We start from the raw sequence: 25,003 nt of genomic DNA on the forward strand, positions 1-25,003 counted from the left end.
ACATTGTAGGGCTGGACAACACAATTATAAATCTTTGCTGCAAACATATTCCTACCCTTTAGTAAAGACAATCTACTTTTCTCTCAGATATAGATGGAATAGCCATATTCAATTAAAACTAAACACACAGAACCCAACTCTGACAAAAAAATCACAATAAACATAGGGATATGGCTGTAGAATATCCAGAAAGTTAGTAAACTTTTTAAAAAGTTTTTAAATAGCTTTTTCCTGCTGGACTCTTTCTTCTCTGCTGCAGTACTTTAATTAGGTTCTTATCAATTTTCACTGTCACTACAAGGAGTACTAAGAACAAGAAAGTATTAGTTTGCTTACAAAGTCCAGCTGCCTATTTCTAACAAGCCAAATCTTTTCTCTAAAAAAAAAAAATAAGAATCTCAGATTTTTTTTCTCTTTACTGAACGAACATCTTGCTTTCTAATCTGACCGCACTGTGGAAAAACTATGAAGTATGCCAACAAGCATACCCACACAGACACATGCAGGGTCCTGCACCTGCGTCGGGACAAGCCCCGTTATCAGTACAGGCTGAGGGAAGAAGGGATTGAGAGCAGCCTTGCTGAGAAGGACTTGGGGGTTCTGGTGGATGAAAAGCTGGATATGAGCCAGCAATGTGCACTCACAGCCCAGAAGGCCAACTGCATCCTGGGCTGCGTCAAAAGCAGCGTGGCCAGCAGGTCGAGGGAGGTGATTCTGCCCCTCTACTCCACTCTGGTGAGACCCCACCTGCAGTACTGCGTCCAGCTCTGGAGCCCTCAGCACAGGAAAGACATGGGCCTGTTGGAGTGGGTCCAGAGGAGGCCACCAAAATGCTCAGAAGAACGGAGCACCTCTCCTGTGAGGACAGGCTGAGAGAGTTGGGGTTGTTCAGCCTGGAGAAGAAAATGCTACAGGGAGACCTTATTGCAACCTTCCAGTACTTAAAGGGGGCTTAGAAAAAAGGTGGGGACAGACTTGTTAGCAGGGCCTGTTGTGATAGGACATGGGGTAATGGTTTCAAACTAAAAGAGGGTAGATTCAGACTAGATATAAGGAAGAAATTTTTCACAGTGAGGGTGGTGAAACCCTGGCACAGGTTGCCCAGAGAGGTGGTAGATGCCCCAACCCTGGAAACATTCCAGGCCAGGTTGGATGGGGCTGTGAGTAACCTGATCTAGTTGAAGATGTCCCTGCTCATTGCAGGGGGGTTGGACTAGATGACCTTTAAGGTCCCTTCCAACGCAAACGATTATATTATTCTATGATTCTATGCCTTTAAGCATACCCATATACATAGACAAAACAGAATGTTTCAAAACCGAGCAAGCACTAGGAATGAAATGAGAATGTACTTTTCTGTAAGGACCATGTAATAATAGTCTATGTCATAACACAGAAAATAATATAAACTACTTATCTGACTGATTGATTCAGCTTCAAACCCAGCTTCGAAGCAGCACTCATTAAGTTCCCTTGTGTAGGAAACGATATGCTATTGTCAGAATTTTGTAACATTGGCAACACGTATTTCCCAAGGCTTGCATGCCTCAAAATGACAGCCATTACATCTCACAATAAAGGAAAGAGAATTTCTCTGTAGAGAACAATTATTCTCCTTAGTCCTTAAACTTCAATATTTAGTGTCAAGACATACCTGTGAACTTCAGGAGGTTCCCTCTGGATTTTAGAGCTTGCCTCCACAACTTCTTTGGCTACTTTTCCACTGCATTGAAACATGAAATAAATATTCAAGCAAATACTAAGATGAGCTCCTTATATGTCAAGCACTATACATACATGAACAATTTAAGTTACATTCAAAAGAAGAAATGGAAAAAAAGGGAGGGAAAAAAATCCCATGTAGTGGATATATAACGTCCCAGATTAAAAATTCTGCTGACTCCTTGTCTGTAGAGCTACTGAAGAAAAAGCAACCTTTTGTAGAACACCAGCAGTGGGACTGGACTGTCCCACTCAATGCACCCCTGGTCCAGAGTTGCCAAGTTACAGGGGGCATACCACCTTTACAGCTAGCCATGCAGCCTTCTTTTGACAGAAGCTGCACCAAAAGTGGAGCCCTGTTCTGGCGAAACTGCTCTTTGGTAGAAGGCTGTATGAAGCCTCCAGTTTATTTTATAAATGACACTAAAGAGACAACAGAAAATGTGCTGAATCCTGGCCTGGATTAGGTATGAACAGGGCTTCAAGACGGAACAGCCCTCAATTTGCCATGAGTAATTACTGATGTTTTCTCCTACTTTCTGAAATCGTTTACCATGAAAAATACCCACCTGTATCGAAATCTACTGCCTTTAAAAAATATCTTGCTGCTGGACATGGTCTTGATCTGACTGGATTTTGCATACCTTGAAGAAAAAGAGCAGGGTCTGTCACATTTTCAGTACAAAAGGAACCCAATAAGCAAAAATTAACAAGGTCAACTACAAGCTGTGGTATTTTTATACCACAAAGTAATATTCAGTAATTGGGCTCCCCAACTTAAACTTTTAAGACCTTTATACATGTTAGAATACAAAGTGTACATAAAACAATTCAGACAGCACAGAATAATTGAACATAGAGCAAGCGATGACCTGGATAGGAAAGCCAGAAAATAAAATGACAACACTTGCTGCATCTCTAGGGACTTTCATTCACAGGATGAAGGAAAGACCTTGGTATACCAAAAGCCCCTAGGACAAGTGTGCCTTAACACCACCTTGTTTGTGGAAAGATAGGGATATTTCCGCTTTCCCACTAGTAGAGCAAAGAAATAATAAAGAACTGGTAACACCTGTCTCCAAGTAGTTGCATTTCCAATGTCTCTAACACAGTCAACTTCTTAACAGCCTATTACTGCTTCTCTCTTATCACAGCAACCTTTTATCGGTCTTTTATCACAAACATCATGGAAGAGTACCTCAGACATGCCATCTCCTTGATGTTCTCTGCCTTCAAAATGGCAAACTGATTTCGTATCCGGTATCTCATTCCTAGACCCTAGTAGACAATCTTCTATGATTTGTATCTACTTGAAAATAATCACAACAGTCAACCCGGAGCCTGGATTGAGACAGAACTAAAGCTCTGTTTTTCAAGACATGCCAAGAGATTGTGACCTTATCTTAAATTCCAAGCCTCAAGCTCTTCTAAGCAGAGGAGAGGGCCAAATCAAATCAAGGCGAAGTGTCATTATCATGAATTGCTTACACAACCTGGCTACATCTGTTCTAATCTAATTAGAATAACTTGTTGGTATCAAACAGAACATAAACAGAAAGGATTTATCTAATGATGTTAAGTAACTAACAGTCCACAGTGTACAGCTCAGTTTCTCTGAAATGATGAAAACTTTTGCTGTTTCAAAACTACTATCCTAAGCCTTTATTTAAAGATTGCTTTGGTTTCAGTTCATGTTTGGGGGATTGTTGTTATTTTCTGCACTCTGCTGATTAACTATTACTATTTTCCAATCTACCAGCCAGGTTCCTCTCCACTTAATATCACTACCACTTACTTCTTCATTTTACTAAAGTAGTCTTCTTTTAAGAACCACCAAAACTGAAACAGGCAAGCATAATTTTAAGCAACCATGCTAAAGTAATAACCCCACAGTAGGGCCCTGAAGACATTTGGAAAGTAGAAAAAAAACAAGACAGAAGCAGCCCTGCAGACACCAACATCAGAGAAGAAAGAAGGAGAGGAGGTGCTCCAAGAGCTGGAGCAGAGACTACCCTGCAGCCCGTGGAGAAGACCATGGTGCAGCACACTGTCGCCCTGAAGCCCATGGAAGACCAGAGTAGCCATCCACGTTGCAGCCTGTGGAGGACCCTGCACTACAACAGGTGAACATGCCCTGAGGAAAGCTGAAGGCCCTGAAGAGCCCACACAGGAGCTGGCTCCTGGCAGGAGTTGTGGCCCATGGGGAGGAACCCATGCTGCAGCAGGTTTATCCTGAAGGACTGCAGACCATGGGAAGGACCCATGCTGGGACAGTTCATGAAGGACACTGGAGCAGGGGTAAAGTGTAAGGAGGAAGGAGCAGCAGAAAGAAACTGCTATGAACTGACTGCAACCCCCATTCCCCATCTCCCTGCACTGCTCAAGGCAAGGAGAACATAGAGGAGTCAGGAATTAAGGAGTGAAGTTGAGTCTGGGAAAGAACAGGGGAGGAGTGGTTTTAGTTTTGTCTTTCTTGTCATTTAAAAATAGAGTAAGAAGTTGAGAAACAAATTAAATCAACCTTCCACAAGCCAAGTCTGTTTTGCCCGTGACAGTAATCAGTAAGCAATCTTCCTATCTTTACCCCAACCCATGAGCTTTTTTCTCTTATCTTCTCCCCTTCATCTGTTGAGGAGAGGGAGTGAGAGAGCAGCTGGGGGGGCATCTGGCACCTCATCAATGCCAGAACCACCACAACCATGTATTTGTGACCAAAACCCAAACAGTTAACATTACAATCATTTAAGAGCAGAGAGATGATATCTCTGTAAGTCTCCCTCACGTATCTTTACTTCGAGCACTAATTTCTCTCCTTTGGGTGGGAATGGTTTCCTATTCCCTATATTTATTTCTAGTAACATAAAATAAAACTGTTGAAATACTATTTTCCTACTTACATGTACTTCCAAAGGAAAACACTTCCTGATAATCTTTTTATTTAGTCTCAAACACAGTAGATGTTAACACAGAGAATTAACAGCTGTATTGTGCCAGCTCATATTTCCTTTTTCTTTACTGAATATATTAATTGAATAGATTATATTGATCTAATATTGTATCAGTGCTGAAACAAAAGAAGGAATCTTCTCCAAAATAAAGCAGGTCATTAACATCCATGTTAGAAGACACCGTTCTTCCTACTTAGTTATTATTTACCCCTATAGTAGCCCCCAGTGTTGCTATGCTCGAACACAGAAACAACATTTTTTTATAAAGTATGCAAGATGCTGTAAGGAGAGACCAAGTAGCAAGAACAAGTGCCTAAATGGAAGCATCAATAAACAGATATAACAAAGTCAATGAAGAGCAGAAAGAATGCGTAAGAGATTTTTTATGAGGAATTATTTTCAGGTTCACTTTTAGGGAATAGGGAAGAAGATACTCCTTTTTTCTTGTCAATTTACAGGCTTTTTTTTTTAAACAAGATGGCTGGCATCTTTTCAAATGTATCTAAGAACATTTTCTTCTTTTTTTTTTCAATCATTGCAGAGAATTTTTTTTTTTCCAATCAACTCTTACTAAACCTTGGATTTCAAGTGGGAGAACATTACCTATGGGCAGAAAAGCCCAGAGAATCAAGCATAACAGATTGTTTCCTCCATTCTCAAGGTATTCAACAGCAAGGCTAAGATTAACAATTACGTTCCCAGACACAAGTGCAGTACTGTGTCCATCCAATGTCACACTACAGAGTGGCAAAAACTGAGCTGGAAAAGTGTAATTATCCACTGCCAAAACCCTCCTGCCTCATTCAGATTTTAAAAAGTTTATAATACTGGCTTGAAATGAAATAATATTCCCCATTAACTTGCATATTTTCTGTTTGCATTTTGAATTCTGCTAATGAAAGGGAACATTCCACATTGAACAATCTTCTATTCACATACACATTTTTTTACCTTTATTATTATAAATAATGACTTCAGGTTTACATACTTGTAAAAAGCCTGGTTCTCCACCCCACATTTCCAAAGATGCTTGCAGGCTGCTGGTGTAGAGGTATGGAATGACAGCACAGCCTTTTTCTAAGTGCAAAGAAAACAAGGCAAACAAAAGTAATCACAATGTTGAATTCTCAAAGATTGAAGTAGCTGTACATGACAGCATCGCCATGAACCAGACACACATAAGACCATGTTTTCCTGTGTAGCCTTCATCTGTGGTTCACACAGATACGTAGCTGAAATTAAACTGCCCAGGCAATTGTTTCAGAAATAAAAAGGGATGCTTGGAGGGGGCAGAGAAGTGCATATATACAAGTGGCTTGTAGAATAAATCTGTACCAACTGTCTTCAGGCCAAAATTGGAGGAAGGTCTCTATGCTCAATATTCCACATTACGCAGTTGCTGCACTACTTACCGTCCACTTCTCCCTGTTCCCTATGTCCTACCGTCAAGTCCTCCTTGCAACCACACAAACAGCCCGTGACACCTCAAGCATTATTTCCTTCCTCCATTTTCTATTCCTCACCTGGATTGCATCCAAAGCCATGATCTTAGGCTATATTACTCCACCCTAGGGGAAGAACTGATTATAGCACACTGTAGGCAGAAATCCCTACGATTTCAACAGCAAGAGCCAAATTATAGGACTGCTAATGACCTAGGACAGAATCCAGCCTCTTCAGCTGACCAAGACTTAAAGAGGTGATCGTTATTAGCCAAAAATACATCACATTGATCCAGGTATCAATGCCCACCTGAATTTTCAATCCTATACAGATGTTGCTCATGCTTTAGAGTGGATGGGTACAGCTTTAGCACTTTAAAATCCATTAAAACTTGACTACACAGACAACCAAAACCATGAGCAATAAGCACAGCAGTAGATGAATGTTAAGTGAGAAATGCCTCAACCCTTTGCAAATTAGACATTCTTTTGACAACAGCAATATTCACATTCATTCATATTCTGTATTTTAGTTACAATATGAAATATGAAGAATTGATTGTTTAGTAGTTTGTTTAGTTAAAAAATGGTGTTATGTTTTGGTTGACTCTATATCAAATACAGAAGTTCTGTAAAAATATTAAACCTGACCTCTTTCTGAGCTCCAAACACATAAAAAGTCTTCCCCTCAAATTTCAGTTTATAGACATCACACCTGGAAAGAGAAAAAACATTTAAGTATAGAAAAAATAGATCTACAGGTAAGAAAAGCAACTTGCATGCAAGTCCCTCTGGTTTCCCAAGTCAAGCAGGCTGCCAAATGACAAAGAGCCTCAACGGAAGTCTTATAACCTTTTAGCATAAAAGCATTTAATATTCTAATTTTCTTTAGAGTAGAGAACATAAGCCCAGAATATTTCTTTTACATCTCTATGCACCTTTAAAGACTTAACTTCGGCTGCTAGAAGATGAAGAGGAAATTAAAGGCAGGCAGAAGCTGATGTTACGTTCTATTTATTACACAGTTTGTAATTCCTCTTATATCTTAAAATCTTGGAACATTTAATGTAATTAAATTGAGGGAAAGACAATACTCTTAGCCTGCCTATGTTGCATAAGGCGGCCTACAATTTTCTAGATGCAGGCACTTTTCACCAGCAACTTCTTACCTCTATCCTTATTTATTTGTGGTTTTATATTACACAGCTTAGTAACTGACTGCTTACAGACAGAACACAACAGGAAGAAAAAGAAAATGTTTGACAGCACTTACTGCCTTGTGAGTTGCAAACCTATGTCAAAATTTAATTTAATCAACGTTGAAAGCACAATCTACATATGGAATAGCAGTGCACCATATAAAGGCAATACGATGCCTCGGATTAAATTGTAATGGAAATTTTGCCATTACCACAGCTAAACTGGAGACACTGCGGTTTTTCATAAACTACTTCAGAGATTTTGCATGTCATATGGTTGAAATGGGAACAATTTTGGAGACAAGAACAATGCTATCCTGGAAACTTTAATAACAAGTTTTGCTTTAACATTAAACAACAACAAAAAGACATTTTAGTTGAGAAAGCTTTTCCATTGAAAAGTATACCTCGAATATGAATCTGGATTTTTCCTGTGTAGTGCAAATTTCAGCTAATATCAGTTAAAGCTACTAGCACTGACTGCTCGGTCTCAGAAATGAAAGGAGCAGTACATAGTGTTCAGATAAATCTCACTAGATTGACCTTCCATTGGCCAGCTTATCACTGAGAGAGCTTAATGGCTTTTCCTCTATCACTATTTAATTTTGTATCTGGTTTACATGCCAATGGACTAAACGAATGCACCGAGATCACTGACGGGACATGTTATCCTTGAGTAGTATGAAAAACTAAGCGCTGTGAAACTCATTTCTCACAGTACGGTGGATACACGCTCGGCAAGTGCTGTTCTCTCCTCCGTGCACTGCGGACTGACATTACAGTTACACCGTCCTTATGCCAAAAGCACAAACCACCGAGGTTTGTGCCAAAAGCACAACCATTGTGACGGGGCGAACCTCAACTACAGCACAAATCCAAGATCACAAATGGGTGGTATTTGATAGACACATCCCCAGAGCTCCACAGGGAACTAAATCGTACAGACAGGACCACACTGACTTTACACCTCTGAGGATTTCAGGTTAGTCAGCTCTCGGGGAGGTTTCTATAGATATGCAGCAAACAGTCCACCTCCACACAAAAAAAACCGCCTTACCATTTCTTCCCATAATTCTTCCCACAAGACAGGCTGGGAGTGCTGAGGTGGAGCAACCACATTTAAGTAACTGTTGTGGGCATCTGTTTAGCAGCAGGACTAAAATGAGATTTATCAGTGTCCTTGCATGACTGTGCTCACTCTGCACCACACTGCTGAGGGCATGGCCAGCTGCTGCTACTCCACCTGCGGGAGCTCAGGCCGCCCAATTAAATCAGATGTTTTTTTGAAAAAACATTTGAAAAGCAAAAAAGAAAAGAAAAGCAAAGCCAGACAAACTGACGACAACTGCCTAAGTGTCCACTTCTTAAAAAAGGAGACTAAAAAATAAAAATTCAAAGGCATTCCCACCTCTCCTCAGCCTACCAAATAAATCCTTTTACAGTCTTCAAATCGAGATTAATTAAATGAGGAAATGGCAACATTTCCAAGAGTCACAAATAAAGATGTAGGTGAACTCCTGTACACTCTTCCAGCCATCTCTGCCAACAAGCGTCACTGGTGATTTACAGCATTGTTGAAAAACCAGCTTACTCAATTTTAGCATTTCTGCATTATTTTGACTAAGGCACCCTGTGGAACAGTTTTCACTGGAGGGAGAATGAGACCACATTATTATTATTCTACTTCTCATCGAAGATCCTTTAAAACAGAAATATGATGGAAGAGAAGGAATATTCACATGGTTCACCTTAAAGACAATAAATGCAGGTGAAGATAGCAGGAAGAAGGGAAGAAACAGGAGGAAAGACTCTTGCATATTAATCTACTCTTACTTCATATGCTTACCATTTTAACAAATGAATTCTTTTATTCCCCTGGAAAACTACAAATCCTGCAGCTGTGAATCCTAAAAATGTAGTCATCCCAGTTGAGTCCTTGAAAGAGAAAAAAGAAATATAATTTTCCCCTCATCCAGTGAGGTATTTCTTACTGACAGCATGAATTGTTACTCCACTGCAGATTACCTCCATTTTGTTTTCCTTGGTGAAATAAATTTTGTCTTCAAATTGTACACTTCTGAAGAACAAAGACTGCTCTTGGCAATGCAGTCCTCATTTATTTCTAGGCTTTCAACTGAGTAACACTATCTTATGCTTTGATTCCATCTACCTGTATTTGATGACGATGGGGAATCCGTAGGTATACTTACTAGTTTTGTCGAAAACATACCTCTGTGTATGGCTCATCCTTAACACGCTGACTAACTACAAACCAGAGATTCATATCTGCTCCAACACTCGTATTTTTTAAGATTCCACAATACATTGTTCCTCCGCCAAGACGTTGTGTTGGAATTACTGCTGACAGACAGCATTTACTACAAAAAGCAAGTACTGTTGAGGACAAACCAGAACATATGGCAACACTTGCCTTTCAAATGGAAAGGACCATTTTTTAAATTTTTAATTCCACAGTAAAAGTTCTGGCTCATAGTTTTTAAGCAATGATTCAGGTGAGTTTTGTATTAACTGGATTTCCTGTCCATCCCAAGTTCTAGACCCTCACTTGCTAAAGTCAGTCAACGTCATCATGCCTCATGTTCCACCAACAAAATAAGGGGGAACAGAAACTGTGATGCGTCCAGAGTAGCAGCCACAACTCTGGAAGGAGCATGTCGTAAGGAGCCAGGGAAGCACCTTGCTTTGCAGTTCACTTCCAGGAGACTGAAACTTCTTCCGTAAGCATGGGCCGTGAACCCCTGCATGCCCCCACACTACAGGCCCTGCCACACAGGTAAAGAGAAAATTCTGAGCCAGTTTTGGCTTCGTCCTAAGTGCCAGCATAAGTCTGTCTTAAGACATCATAAGGATGTCTTCTGAAAATCTGCAATATAGTTTCTAACTGAAGTTTACTAAGTCACTGACTTCACTGAGCTCTGAACCAGACCCTGTATTCCACACAGGACCAGCAGTCCTAGCAAAGTGCATACGAACTCCCGTGCAGCTCTATGTTAGAGCTACCTGTTTAAGGGCACTCACCACCAGAACAGCTAACAGACAGCACTGCAGTTCCACCAAATGAAATGGTACACAAGCCAAAGCAAAAGCAGCCCTTAAAACGTGAAATAAGTAACACTAAAACGAACACTGCAGATATGCAGATAAAACCAAGTAATTAAAAATGCAGGTACAAGGGATAATCAGAACTGGTAACTAAAATCACCTTCTTACAGAGAACTACAAAACAGCAAAGTAGAGGAATATGCAAATGTATATCCGGTTCTCCCCTCTGTACATTTGGTTTGCCATTCTTCCTAAGATTTGCATGTTTTGATGGTGTTTGAAAAACTAATCTGCCAAGGACTAACAAGTTGTTGCATCTTCTGCACAAGAATAACGCTGAATCCTGAAAATCCTGACAAATATAAAAAATTTCATGCCTGGAGTATTTAGAGAAACCTTTGCATTAAATGCAAAGAAATTATAAAGTATAATCAAAACTTCTGTCATGACATCCTACTGCATTCTCCTATGATGTTTGCCTTCCTCTGGAGAGACTTTTCCTTTGACTGATGCAAAAATGTAGGAAGGAAGCCTCACTTCCAAGGCTTAAAAGTAAAATGTAGTTCCAGGGCAAGTTCTTTTATAAATTATTCCCTATTTGTGTCTAGATGAAAAACAGAGCTAAATCAATGCAACTAATGGCTTTTTACTAAATCTTAGTATAAAGAGCATTTTATTAAATGTTAGTAAAAAGAACTGTTACCTTGCAAGGATGAGGATCAACACCATAAGTTTCCAAAGAATACGCCTTCAGGAGCAAGTTAAATTCAGCAACAGCTGGGGTCTGACCTCTGAAATTACAAAAGAAACAGTAGTTTGACAGCAAAAAGAAAACAGGAGAAAAAGACTTTTTGACTGGAGAGTCTACATGCCTAAAAATGGAGGAAAGAAAAGTTCTTACTGAAATACAAACTATTTCAACCATGTTCTGTTTATAATATAAAGAGAGAATGTTTTCTCCCACTGAATTGTACAGTTCCTGAAGTTTTCAGGTAAATTCTGATGTTTTTTTCTCAATCCTGAAGTAACAACATGTTATGCAGTTAACCAGAGTTATCCAATATCCTGCAAGTATTTGTTGTCCTTTGATACACACAAACGTCAGCCTGAATATGAAATAAACCTCAGCATCTTTTTTCCACAAACTCTGGCTCCCCAAATCATTTAAAAGGATTGTGCAGATTAACAAACAATCCTTCCAGCACAGGGTATAAACACGGCAATCATATTACGCTGTCTACTCAGATGCATGCCTAATTATAGCACTCCCTGTTACCATCGTGATAGTTCAGAATCTGTCGGCATTTCCACTATATGCTCCTATTTTTAGGGTGTCTATAATCAACCATGAATACACACTAAAGCCTGAAACATGGCATGCAAGACTTGAGTTACAGAGTAAATTGTAGTATTCGACTTTTGCTGTTGTAACTCTTTCTGTTACAATAAGCTCTCACACAAATTTACAATGTCTGTCAGTGACCTGTTCCAAGTATTATTTTATTCATGTATTTGCATAACGAGAGTGCATGATTCTGATAGATAATATAGTTTTGTGACAATGAGCAGTGTTTAGGACCTTTAGAAAGCCAGGCCTCATAAATGCTTCTCATGTGAATTATCCCAAAAATGAGCCATAGACAGGGAACAGAGCAATTGTCATACTTTATCTTACTCCTGCATTTTGGGGTCCAGTCTCACACTGTCACCAATGGCACTTGGATATTGGCATTTAAAAAAAATTAGAATAATTTCCCTATTAGTCTGTTATCCCCCAGTAGCTAGAAACCAACAAGCATTGACATATGAGATTCACCATCCAGCCCAAAGTTCAGTTTAACAATTAAGACAATGTCTAGCATGCTTGTGGATGTCAAATCCTATTTTGAACCTACCAAGCTGATGCCCTGTGGCAATGTAAGTGTCAATAACCTCTTCTGTTAGAAAGTTCTAATTCATGCTCATTTGTACTTCACTGTTCATCATCTCCCAGTTAACCCCATGATACTCCTTTGGCTTCTTCCATACGTCTTTTGATCCTCCTTGATACTACAATACTTGCACTTTATTTCAGATGGCGTTTTTGTGGATGTTTAGCTTTCAAAAAATAAAAATCACACAAGATTAGAGAAGTGCCTTTCCTTCTCCTTTCTTTTTTGGTGGTCTCTTTCTCACCACTTTCCAATGGAGAAGAACACATATCAAGTGGACCACCAAAAATTAAAAACATGCATTTACACAGCTAAATATATAAGGGAAAGACAAGCGTGAATGCTTATTTTGCCCAATCAACTTTCTGATGGCTCTACTAAGCTGTTTTTCTCCTTTTTCAATACTAGTAAATCACAACTTTTTAACTTTAATCACAACTGTAAGACCATAAATGAGCCTTAAAGAGGCAACAAGTTTGTTTCACATATCAAACTACCACACAGGACAGAATTAACTAACTTGCCCTAAATTACTTAGAACGCTTATGTTGCATAGTGAAAAGCCAAACAGACGGTTTGATTACTTATTGGAAATTGGGCCTTACAGAAGAGTAAGATCATAAAATGCATCTTTTTCCCACATGACTTTGCTGGTACAAAGAAAAGGAGTCAGTTGTCTGGTTTGAAAGGGCCAAAAAGTGACAAATAATTTAGAACAACGTGATTTGGAGGTTTTGGCATTTCTAAGAGGGAAAAAATTATTAAATTGCAATTAATATTAAAGTAACAAGATAAATTAAAAAAGAATTCGCATGCTGTCCTCACCTATAGTCTCTGAAACTATGCTGTCTTTATGCACATCAAGGGGAACAAGCTGTGGTACTTGGAAAAAAAAGCAGAAGACAGGGACAAGTTTTATCTTATCGGATTACAGGCTAATCAAATGGCTACTGTGCAAAGCCTTAAAAGAACATCACAAAGCAGAAAAGTCAAGGGCAATATCAAATGAAAAAATCCTCATTCATCCCTTATGAAGGGATTAATATTCAAGTCTTGATAATAAGCATTTAATCTGTAACTTAGCAATGAAATTTTCCTTACTGAATAAAAATATAACTATAGTAAATCCTACCAGCAAAGTCAACATTTTTTTAACAATCACTGATTTAACATTAGATATGCCTTTGTGTGGCTTTGTTAAAAAGCCTTTAAGCTTTCTACATGCAACAAACAGCCTTACACAAAAATGTATAGTTTCCTCACTTACGCAACTGTTCCAACTAATGCCTCTTACACTTGAAAAACAGGGAACATTTAGACAACACATCTTTGCTGATTTGTAACTCAGTTGTCTCAGGAAAGTCAGGTGTCTCTCAGTGCATTCATTCCTTTTGACCTTATATGACTTCCCAAATTTTTCAGCATATATTCAGCATTAAATGGAAGATGTACTATTCCCTTTCCACATACCACAGTCACTATAGCACCCAGCTGCAGGGTGCAAAAGGTTTTGAACGGGACCAGTAAAAGAAACTATTACACAGAAAAGTTTCTGTATACCATAAAAATAACAAAATGTGGATTAACTGTGAAATTAGACCTCCACAGTTAGTAGCTACAAATTTATGATTCAACCTAGGAATCAATTAATCCAAAAGTTCCTAACAAAATTTTAATGAAACAGACTTTAGTAGAAGATTGAGAAGTCTGCAACACACTCTGTTTTTTCCTTTAGGCTCATGAGAAGTACGGACTAGAGGACATACAAGCTCTGTTTATTCCCCTGGGGGAATAATCATTATGTACATACTTACTCTTTGAATTAATAACGTTGAAACACCCTACAGACCATAAATACCCAGAAATTAATCATTTATTGTTTATTGTTATTCCCCTGGGGGAATAAACAGGGCCCCCAACTATGAAGAACGTCAAAGCCAGGAAGCTCAACAGGGAATACTTCCAGGGTGTGCCACCGCAATGATCTACTTGTTTTTGCTGGCTGCCCCCACCAATTCACTCTAGAATTTTCACTCTAGAATTTTCCCCCCTTCATACCTTTCCTTTGCAGTATGCATCTGTTACAAACTGAAGTACTGAAACTTAGTGAAAGTCAAGGATGAGATAGCACAGGGCTGATCATTAATTCCTTTTAACAATCAGAGACTATATAGCAGTTACAGCACAGAAAAAGCATTTTCAATGCTATTCTCAGTTTCTTGCTTCCCGAATGACCTCAGTGAAGTCACTTCATCTATCTTCTCTGATTCTTATACTGACTTACAAAGTGCTGTGAAATATTACTATTAACATACTACTACTAGTAAAAGGCATAATTATGGTCCATCCTTTTGCCTCATCTCTATGTCAAACAAAGTTACTTGCTGCAGAATATTATAGCAATACTGTACTTGAGCAAGTCTCATTTATGATTAATTTCTGGGTATTTATGGTCTGTAGGGTGTTTCAGTGTAATTAATTCAAAGAGTAAGTATGTACATAATGATCTGGCCTCTAGAAACGTTACATATCCATCTCCATGCAAACCAGGGAAAGGTACCAGCCATCGAGCTTTAAATAACATAGGCTCAGTCTCCATCAAACACCCTTTGCCCTGCCCTGCAACTGTGGACATACTTTACTGCAGTCTCAGGAGAGAACACGGTGACTATTTCAAGAAGGATCACCGTCTATAGAATATTCTCTGTGTTATATCCCAGATCTTGTACGGAACATCCCTCAGTGGAACAGGCTTACCTGGGTTTCCTCTTAACCTAAAAAAAAAAAAAAAGGCCAGAATTCTCCATAAAGCATCAGCATGTTTAGCTACACCATATACTGACCACAGACCTGCTTACCACATGGCTGAGGTTTTGCTGTTGGTTTTTTTAATCTTTTTACAGGTGGTTGAGCCTCCAACTGCTATACAATTATAGTGCTAAAGGTCTTGAGTAGTTTTTACTTTTCCTTCAAGCTCAGGAGATTCTGGCAGACAGTGGAGATATTTTCAAATACAGTCTGTCTGCTCGTGTCTTTAGTCATGATGAAGGTGCTGAGGAGGACTTGTGGTACTGAAGCACAAACCTGCTACAGTTATCAGTGTTCCAGTTGTACTGGAGACAATAGCACAACAGTGGTCATAAATTCAGAGAAAAGCACTAAATGAAGACACTGGTAAACGAAACTGTGTTGTAGGCTGTGGGTCAGTTTGTCAGAATAGCAAGGCCAGGCTTTGCGCATTGCCCAGGCAGCAGCACTGCTCCCCAGGAGCTGCCCAGGCCACCCGCAGCAGGGCAGAGAACAGCCTTTCAACAGGTCTTGCATATGAAAAGAGACTGTATCACCTGGCAAGGAGCTGAATCGCTGAAACGTTACTGGACCACATAAAACTTAGAAAACTGCAGAAAAATATCAATTTTAAATTGTACTGCAGACTTGCTTTTTTCTCTCAGATAGCTATAATTCTGGGATGAGAAGAGCCTGAACAATCACTTTGAAACAATAATCAAACTCTTTTACTGAGTCAATTAAATGCTTATGGGTTTAATTTTACACCATGCACACTGTAATGATACGTGCGACTTACATAACCCCTTCTACCAGAACATTTCAAATTACTTGTGTGCCCTTCAGAAATCAGGCTGAGACTGTCTCTGAAATTTGTATTTAGGTATTTTTATTTCAACTTCACTTCATAAAGTGATGCAGTGATGCAGACAGCGTTAGGCCTATTCAACAGACAGAATACATTTACAGAGCAGATGCAATTTTAATTTACCTATTATTAATTTAAAAATCTATTCCCATGGTACAGAGACATCTACTGAGTTTTTTTTTTTTAGTATCACAGTAGATTCATCTTTCCGGTTCAGACACACCTAGCCCATAAAGCCTTCTTCCAGCTAAAGAAGAGCTGGGGAGGGAAGACAGGGGAAGAGGAAATACGTCCGTTTGGCGGATGAAGAAATACCGACATTGTAGAAATTCATAGAGACATCTGAATTCAGCAGTATGCTAAATATGCAGAACTCGAATCCAAATCTCACCATAGGAGAGGCAACAACTAGGTTGGTAAAGAAAAAAACCACATTTGTGGATCATGATTATGACCACTGTTCCCGGGGAGAGGGGAAGGGGAAAAAAAAAAAAAAGCACATGCACATACATACACACAAAATAAATCTTTCCTAAAGCTAGAAAAATATCAATGTTACAATAAAAACCACTACCTTTTCCAGTTTAAGTAGATTATCCTTTCTACTGAATACTTACTTGAATTCCCATTAAAAGAAAAATCACACGTATTGATATATCTTTTGAGTTTTTCATTGCATCAACTAGACCTTTGGGGAAAGAGGAGGGAAAAGACACCTGTTTTGCCTGTGAAGTTGCTTTCTCTAGATTACTGCTACAACTGCATCTTCCATTAAAATCATGCTCAGGTGAAGCTGGGCCACACCATAAAGCTTCTGGAAATACTCCCCGTGCCATACGAACACCGATCCAACAAAAGAGCATCTTACTCTCTCACCATTGTCTAGTTAAGTGCATCCATAACTACATATACGGTTCCTTAATTTTAATTGGTTTTAAGCACACTTCTGCAAGAAAAAAGAGTCTCAAAAGAACTTTGAGGAAAGCAACATGCGCACGCCCACTGTTCAGGGAAAGGACCAGGTGACCAGGAGAACCTCTTATTTCAAATTTCTAATAAATGTAACTCTAGCCATCTCTCTCATTCAGTCAAATTACAACTGATAAGAATTATGAAGTGAAAGAATACACCAGGAAAATATAGCAGAATAAAAACAAACCTATTACAGCAAACACAACAGCGTTTTAATACCAGATTGCTAAATTAGAGAGAATTCGATAATTGTGAAGTCACAGTGACATGTGCCAACGTACAGCTCGACAGATAAATCTAAATGCCTACACTGGGAAACAGTAAATGAGCCAGCATGGGCTATCAAGTCTGAAATGAAGAGGACATTCAGTGCAGCCCAGGACCGTAACATAGGTGGACCCCAAGCAGCTGTCACCACTATCTGCCTGTCAACTCCCCCTACACATCATCATCCTCCTCAGCTCTCCGAAGTCCTTGGTATACTTTGTATGGCTAAACACTACCAAGACTTTGCCTCCTTAGGCCTGGAAGTCAGCTATCCCTGCCGTAGCCCAATTCCTGTTCTTTTCCAAACTCCCCCCTGCCTTGCATGTAAACCTCAGCAGATCCTCTGTCCACAGCGAAGTGGCTTCTGCCTCCTGTAACGTGATTTGCAAGTTCTGGAGCACACCGTAGGTCCTTCTGATCGGATTGCTTTCGTGTATACGAGGCTGCTAGATACCAATGTGATTTGGGTAGTACTAAGAAGCTAAATATAAAGCGTAGATGAGTGTGCTGCCAGCATTAAATACATTAAAGCACATAATACATAGTTTTAATTGCAAGAAGCTTTTAAATGAAATACAAGATCCACCTTATTCTGGACTTGCTGAACAGGAATCTAGTTTTAGCACTTAATGTATTCAACAGCATGCTAGAAGTTGCTTTAATCTTGGATCAAATGATATTAACACCCACAAAAAGAAGTGTTTTCTAGTGACTCTTGCCAAGTCTTCTAGGATAGCCTCACAGAACGTACTCTGATAGTAACATTTGTAGTTATGCTTGCCAGTGGCTCCACTGTCTGCATGAGAGCTGGAGAGCCAGGCCAGCAGAGACCGAGAAATCCCATTCTCCTGCCGGTACCAGAGTCTGAGCACCCATCATAACCAACGGTGCGCTGAAGGGAACACCCTAAGAGTTAGCGCAGCGGAGAAAAGTTAAAAGTGGTTAAACTCACATGGATGGTTACAGTGTAAAAGATGCAGCAAAGGATGAAAATGTTACACGCCTTTCAATTTGAATTTAAACAACACTTCTCATTTAGCTTGGATCAAAGACAAGCATTAATTCGCTACTCTGGTTTTCAAGAAAATACTACCCTTTAGCTTAAGAGTTTAAATTGCTTTTGAGATAGTTAATAGTAGAACATGGCAGTGATTTCACGCCTTCAGAGGAAACTTCTTCTCCCAAAAGATGTTCTCTCACATACAACTTTTGCAAAAGCTGGAGCAATGGAGACAACAGCCAATTCAGATAAATTAATGGCTATTTACATAACACTTTCGTATAAATTACATGGCATAATATTTCACATCAGAAATAGGTTAAAATTGATCATTAGTTTTTAGGTGGGATACAAAAAAAAACCAAACACCTATGTTCAACCAGTGAGTCCTTTCAAAAAAGACAAAAGGGAAAAATTCCTACAAATATAAATTATCTTGATAGGGAATGATGTAGATCTTCTCTTTGGTAATCTCTGTATTTTCAGGTGCCTGGTCTTAGGGAGTTTTGGCTGACGTATCTTTCAAAAGCCAGAGAATTTTATGACAGTAACAAATGTTCTGTCAAAGGACATAAGATTTTATACAAATTCATAGGAAGGAATTCTGGTCTTGGGAAAGGGAGAAAGGAATGTGACTGCACTACAAATACCTGATGTTTGACTTGGTTGTCTGAAGCAAATCCCACAGTTGCAACAACACAGAAGTCTACTGGGAACTAGTACTGACACAGGTGTGTACGTATGTACAAAGTCCATTCTTCTGCAGAAGCAGCCCACAAAATCCAATAGCAACAGCTAGAAGGAAAACTGGGCCAGCTACTAATGCAAGTTGCCCAAACAAATTCTGCTATCGAAAAAGTGCAACTGTTTTGGGAACATCTGAAAGAAGCAAGCTCCTGATGTGTTATAACAAACCAAAACCTCAAATCACCTGAGTGACCTTTCACATAAAAACCCAGTAATCCTAGTAACCCCTGCTGTTATGCTTGAAGAATTAGCCTTGCACTCAGCTACCCTCTCCTCTACCTAAAAGATTTCATGACTCTGCTTAACCTCATTTGATGGTTTTGGTTTTGTTTGTTTTTTTCCAAATATACACAGAATTCTTCACTATATTTTTGTTAACCTGGTGGATTTTGGTCACCAGAAATAAAAATGAACTGTGGCTTTGTACACTGAGCACAGTGCAGTGTATTAAGTATCTTTAATACTACCAAATAGGTGTGAACTGAAAGTGTGGTTCCATGTACTTTTGCATGAAAGTAAAAGAAAACAATTTAGTTTTAACCTGGATCATTTCACTGATGTGATTTACAATGCAACCTTACAAACACTTGCATATATCTAATTAAAAGGGATAAAGGACATGCAAATTATCACCACGGGGAGGGACCTTAGCATTCACTTCACTTGAAAAAGAAGGTATACCAATATACAATGACAGAATATCTAGATTTTTGTGGCCCAAATCTTTTCCAATCTTCTAAGAGAGTCAGGGAAACAAAACAAGTCTTCAAGTCTCACCAGATCCTAGTGCACCCTCACATACTTTAAGATTTTAAGTCATATGAGCATTATCTCTTTGCCTCCACGGGGTATACCATGTTTCAAAAGAGGACTTACTTGGCATGTCAGGAAAATGAGAATATGTGTTGCGATGAAATCAAGGCAGGTGTTTGCCACACCATTGATAAGGTTCAATGAAATTATTCCTGTATCTCTCCCTTCCTCAATGATGGAAGAATAATCAATTAAAATTCACAAGACAATTAACCACAGCTCAGTAAAGCTGACATGCATTTCTGTCTGTCACATTTGTATTTTTGCAATTAGGTGTAGTGGAAAGTGACATAAAATGTCACATTTTGCTAAAATCCAGTGACATTCTCACAGCCACAAAGGATAAGAAATAGGGGCACTATGTCACACAGCTGTTTAAGTTAATAAGAACAAGGCTTCTAAATGACACAAGATGAGTCACTCAGTCACTGGCAGCTGTCACAGTACCCTACTGCTGCTTCCCTGACATTCCCCTCACTGCCTTCATGCCCCTTTCAAAGGGCAAATTCTTCCATCATGCTATAGGACAGAAGAAAAGATGTGCCCAGTGAACAGGCCTTGAAGATGCCAAGACAGGATTCAGTAAAGAACTGGTCCCTTGCAAGCCATAGGGCTTTGGTTATATGGGAGCCTGCTGCAGGAGAGAGATGCCATGATTTCTCTTTATTTACATGTGTGCGGAAAACAAGGAACCAGACTCACTTGCAGTGCTGAAACGCAGAAGTAACTCTTCTTAAGGTAGGAGAATGGCAGCTGGATTAAAATGTCTCTTCTGTTCTCCTCACATATTAGCTCTCAGCTAACACATCGCTCAAGCATCTTGTTAAAAAAAGGCCACGGGAACCTTTTGCAGCATGTTTAAAAAAACTTATTGAGCAGCAAAATATTAATTCTTATCAGAAAATTCAACCTGTTGAATGCAGCGAAACAGATGTGCTGATCAATACCAGACAGAAGCCTGTAACTTCAGGGTTTTTTCTAATAATCTTTTTCCAGATAGGTAGAGAAATCCGATCATCTAAGCATTAGACCTCCCTACATATAGTTCATTACATGACAGATATATTTTATTAATTTGTACTCCTAGAATACAGATCCATGGAATTAAATAGCCAGAAAAAGGTAAAACTTCTAGTGACTAGTTAGCATCTGATGTAAAAAATCTTAATAGGATGATCAATTTTGTGAAGGCAGAGCTACAGGGCAAAATTGCCAGAGAATAGCTATCCAGACAGCTCTGAAACTGCCTTTATAACCAGACAAATAGGTAAGGCACACCAGATGCTGACATACATGAAAGAAAACAGAAAAGAAATAAAACAGTTCCTGAAGTCTGCAAAGAGCTATAAGCCACTGAGTCTAAGATTCATAACATACAAATCAGTAAAATCTAGAATAGAGAGAGAATTAAGGAACATATACATATAAGTGGGATATATGAGGAGAGTTCTGCTACAAATTATAATTATGCCTCGAGCACCTGGAATTCTTTGCAAGAATCAGCAGATCCACAGGTAGCAGAAGTCGGATTGATACCATATGATTTCCAAAATGCAGTAACGAACAGTCTCCCTCACCAAGACTACTGAAGAAATTCAGGGTACATCCTCGCATGCTGAGCAGCCATTGATGGGAGGAATCCTCAGCTAGGAGAATCCCAGAGGGACCTGTGCGAAGGCTTGTAACATTTATTGTCACAGGATCAAGAACATTACACTAACGGGAAAGGAGGCTTAAAAAATGAGCTAAAAATTGTCCCTGGTTATTCATAATAGAGGAACTAGCAGATTCAATTCATAATGGGTGGGCAGAATTATGCACAAGGGAAAAAAAAAAAAACAGAGACAAATGCATCTCTCCCAAGGCTATGAAATATATAAAACACCAGCTTTGACTAACCACCCTCCCTTCCCTTCTCCTAACTTGGGAGATCAAGATCAAGCCTGATCTTGAAAAACTGAACTGATCAAAATCTTTTCAACTGCACCTTGGCTTAGTTGATGAAAGATCTTGGTTTTTAAAGGTTTAATTTATTCTCTGGAAATCTGCAGCCACTGTATGAACAATACTGAAAGTAAAAGAAATTCTGTTTTCTTTTTTAAAACGCTGTTTCCATGGGTCTGTGAAAAGTGCAACCTGGACCAGTCTAAAAATATTCGATGCAGCTGCGCCATTTAAAAAGTTTCATTTAAGAATGCAATATAAACAAGTTATATAGGTTTCAGGAAGGAAAAAAGAGAAGACACAATACTGGCAACCTCACTGTCATGAATGTTGCACTTTGGTTGAATAACATATTCGATAGGCTTCTGAAAAAAAAAGTGTTTTCAGCTTTAAGTCCTCTGAAAAGGAATTTTTCATTTTCTTTTTGGCCCCAGGAATCTGGTAACTAGTTTTTACATTACTAGTATTCATATACTTAAGCAAAGCATTTACATGTATCCCAACACGAAAACAAAACATAAGACGTTTTAAGCAAGTTCAAAGAGCCCTAATCTTTGAATAAAAATTGCTCTTCTACTTTATGTAATCAATCGTTTGCTTTCATGTGATTTTTTTCACATCCTATTCCTCTCCAAGTTTTCCAAGGACTGTCCTCAACCAAGCGAAACGACTAGGGTACCACGCGAGATACCGTCATGACTGCTCTGCGTGTCGTTCGCTGACAGTCCTGAAGAGGGTAGAGTTGCACAACGCACCGCTACTGCTCCCCTGAAACACCATACTTCTGGGACACGTTCAACTTTGAAACCAAAAGATGTATTAATCTTTCTTTCTCCGTTCCCCTTCGCCACACTATCAAAAGTTTAGGGCAGGAAAAGAGCATGCAGTGTTCTGAAGTGTTCTCACCTACTTAGTCTCCCAAAGAAGTTATTTAAATACTTTTATGTGCAATTCACCACTATGTTAACAACCACAGATAAAATAACTTAATTACAGTTTCAGTCAGGTCAATATCTATCAAGAATTTTATAATTGCATTACATACGGAAATTTCACAGCAAAAGGCATGTGTGATCCCTAAATGAAAGATGTTATTCCACTGATCAGCCAGAGCAGCACTCGTGCTGTGAGCCACTCCCACTAACCGGACCGACATTTCAAGCAAATGCAGTCTAAATTACCAGCACACATGCAGGAATCAGTGATGATTAATGAAGGCTAACAGGAAAAGAAAACCCACTAAGCTGAAACTGCATTTTCAAATACAGCATATTAGACAGTAGTGCATCTATTATAATCCAAGGAACAAACTCTCCGAAATTAACACACACTATTTGGAAACAGATGAAAGTATTTCTTAGGTGTCTTTTTACGAAACAGCATTCTAACTTACCCGAATTCATTTTTATGCATTTCAGCTATTTTCCTCTCGAGCTTTTGTGACTGCTTGGGGAAAATTTTGAAGTCGCTGATATAATTCTCTGGGTGTTCATCAGAATCATAATCACCAAGCTCAGCTAAACAGATCCAAAATACAAAAAAAAGCAGAAAAAATCAATTGCAACATTAGTTAATAAGGAAAAAAGTCAGTAAATACAATGTAAGTCAAGATCGGTAAGAATCCAGCATGTCTCAAGAAATGCTATTTTGAAGAATCGATAGTTAACTGAAACAACAAAATCCTTGTAACTGCCAATTCAATCAATGAGTTTCAAGTCAAGTTCATGGTTTATTAACTGCAGCAGTAATTAGCAATCCTAAACTATTTTCTGTGGCAGAAAGTTGCTCTGTAAAACAGGTATAGGTAACAGTCCCACTTTGAGTACCTGGCATTCTGGCACCAGGCAGAACTAAAATAATGCACTCCAGATTCTCCTCTTTTTTTAACCGATTTATCCTCGCTGATACGGGCTGGTTTAATTCTGTTCCAGCACAGAAACACAGGCTGTAGCATTATTTAAGGGGGCCCACAGTCTTTGATTTCTCTTCTAAAAGATGCGTCACTGGGGTACCCAAACATGGCATTTGGTGTTTTAATTTTCTAAATAAGCCTCTTTTAGTAAGGTCTAGATTGAGGCTTGGGTTGGATACACTGCCTTATAATGCATTAAGAGCATATTCATGTTAAGGCAGAATGAAGGGGACCTCCACACATATGAAGTCCCTAATCAAGACATCTAGCTAACTGCTCCTCTGTATGCAGTCTAAGACATATATCTGAATTTGGCCCTAAGGAAAGGACGGGGAGGGGGGGAATAAAACAAAAAGGAGGGTGAAAAAAAGATCCTTCTCCTTGAATTACGTCCACTATTTTTGCCAGAGATTCCATCATCACACAGGTCTTCTTTAACATAAAGGTGGGCACTGAATGACACTTTTTCCTGCTCAGTTCAAACAGAATAGGCTACATTTACGTTCAGGATTCAGAAGATAATTTTGCTTTGTTTATAACCGGAATCTAACATTGATGCCATACTTTTTCACTTAAATGCTAAGACAGCCTGTTGTTTTTAAACTTTTTTTTATGTTCCAGTTTGATGTTAGTCAGCTAAATGGGTGAATTACTTAAAATGCTTTACAGTGCATGTCAATGCAGGGAAACAGTACAACCGAAAAAGCCCCCAAATGTTATTGCTAGCTCTATTCCCACAACAGTTTGAGTTTCTCTTTATACTGAACATACCTATGAGTTAAGTATCTAGAAAAGCCTGCTGCTTGTACTTACCTTGGACAATACAAGCACCCAGGTAGGCAGCATCAGAAAAAGAACACAACAAACGGCCATGGAAGATGTCCCTTTTTAGTTGTAGATATAAAAGGTATCTGAAATGTAATTAAGAATTAGGAAATGCTGTAGCACCTTATTTATAATGGATTTAACTTATTAGTGTGGAACCAGTTAGGCAACCCTTCTGGATATCTCTCTTGCTACCTTAAATGGCAGGAAAATGAGGCAAAGTGCAATCACAGGAAAAACTAGATGCAAGACAAGAGGTTTTTCTCAATAACAATGAAATAATGACAGCAGAAGTGACAAAAAAACCCCACTAAGAGATAGCACGGAGAGTACTTAAAATGTACAGCTGTTACAATGCTTATTAGTAACATGAAATAAATTACGGTAGTGTACGTTTGCTTGAGCACACACCCTCTCCTTAAATACAGGTTTGCACAAGGAAATCTCTCCACCGCTGTAGACGAAATAGCACATTGACCACAGTGGAGAGAGGGGATTGCTTTCCTTTTCTTTTTCTAACCCGTGAATACTCCCAGGCGAAGTTTTGAGGCAGAAGCAACTCC

The 25,003-nt window shown here is 39.0% G+C and overlaps 1 protein-coding gene across 1 annotated transcript in view; it reads right to left on the minus strand.

Moving 5' to 3' along the window:
* FRMD5 (FERM domain containing 5) overlaps positions 1 to 24,526 on the minus strand; it is a gene marked incomplete at both ends in the record, with an annotated part of 26,976 nt that extends 2,450 nt beyond the window's left edge. Inside the window, 8 exons of the mRNA XM_010292032.1 lie at positions 1,655 to 1,723; positions 2,292 to 2,366; positions 5,659 to 5,747; positions 6,764 to 6,827; positions 9,158 to 9,246; positions 11,078 to 11,165; positions 23,097 to 23,220; positions 24,429 to 24,526. Of these exons, the coding sequence (XP_010290334.1) occupies positions 1,655 to 1,723; positions 2,292 to 2,366; positions 5,659 to 5,747; positions 6,764 to 6,827; positions 9,158 to 9,246; positions 11,078 to 11,165; positions 23,097 to 23,220; positions 24,429 to 24,526 (696 nt within the window). The remainder of the gene's footprint in view (positions 1 to 1,654; positions 1,724 to 2,291; positions 2,367 to 5,658; positions 5,748 to 6,763; positions 6,828 to 9,157; positions 9,247 to 11,077; positions 11,166 to 23,096; positions 23,221 to 24,428) is intronic.
* Between the last annotated feature and the right edge of the window lie 477 nt (positions 24,527 to 25,003).

Source organism: Phaethon lepturus, unplaced genomic scaffold (assembly GCF_000687285.1).
Source record: "Phaethon lepturus isolate BGI_N335 unplaced genomic scaffold, ASM68728v1 scaffold51127, whole genome shotgun sequence".
Lineage (NCBI taxonomy): Eukaryota > Metazoa > Chordata > Aves > Phaethontiformes > Phaethontidae > Phaethon > Phaethon lepturus.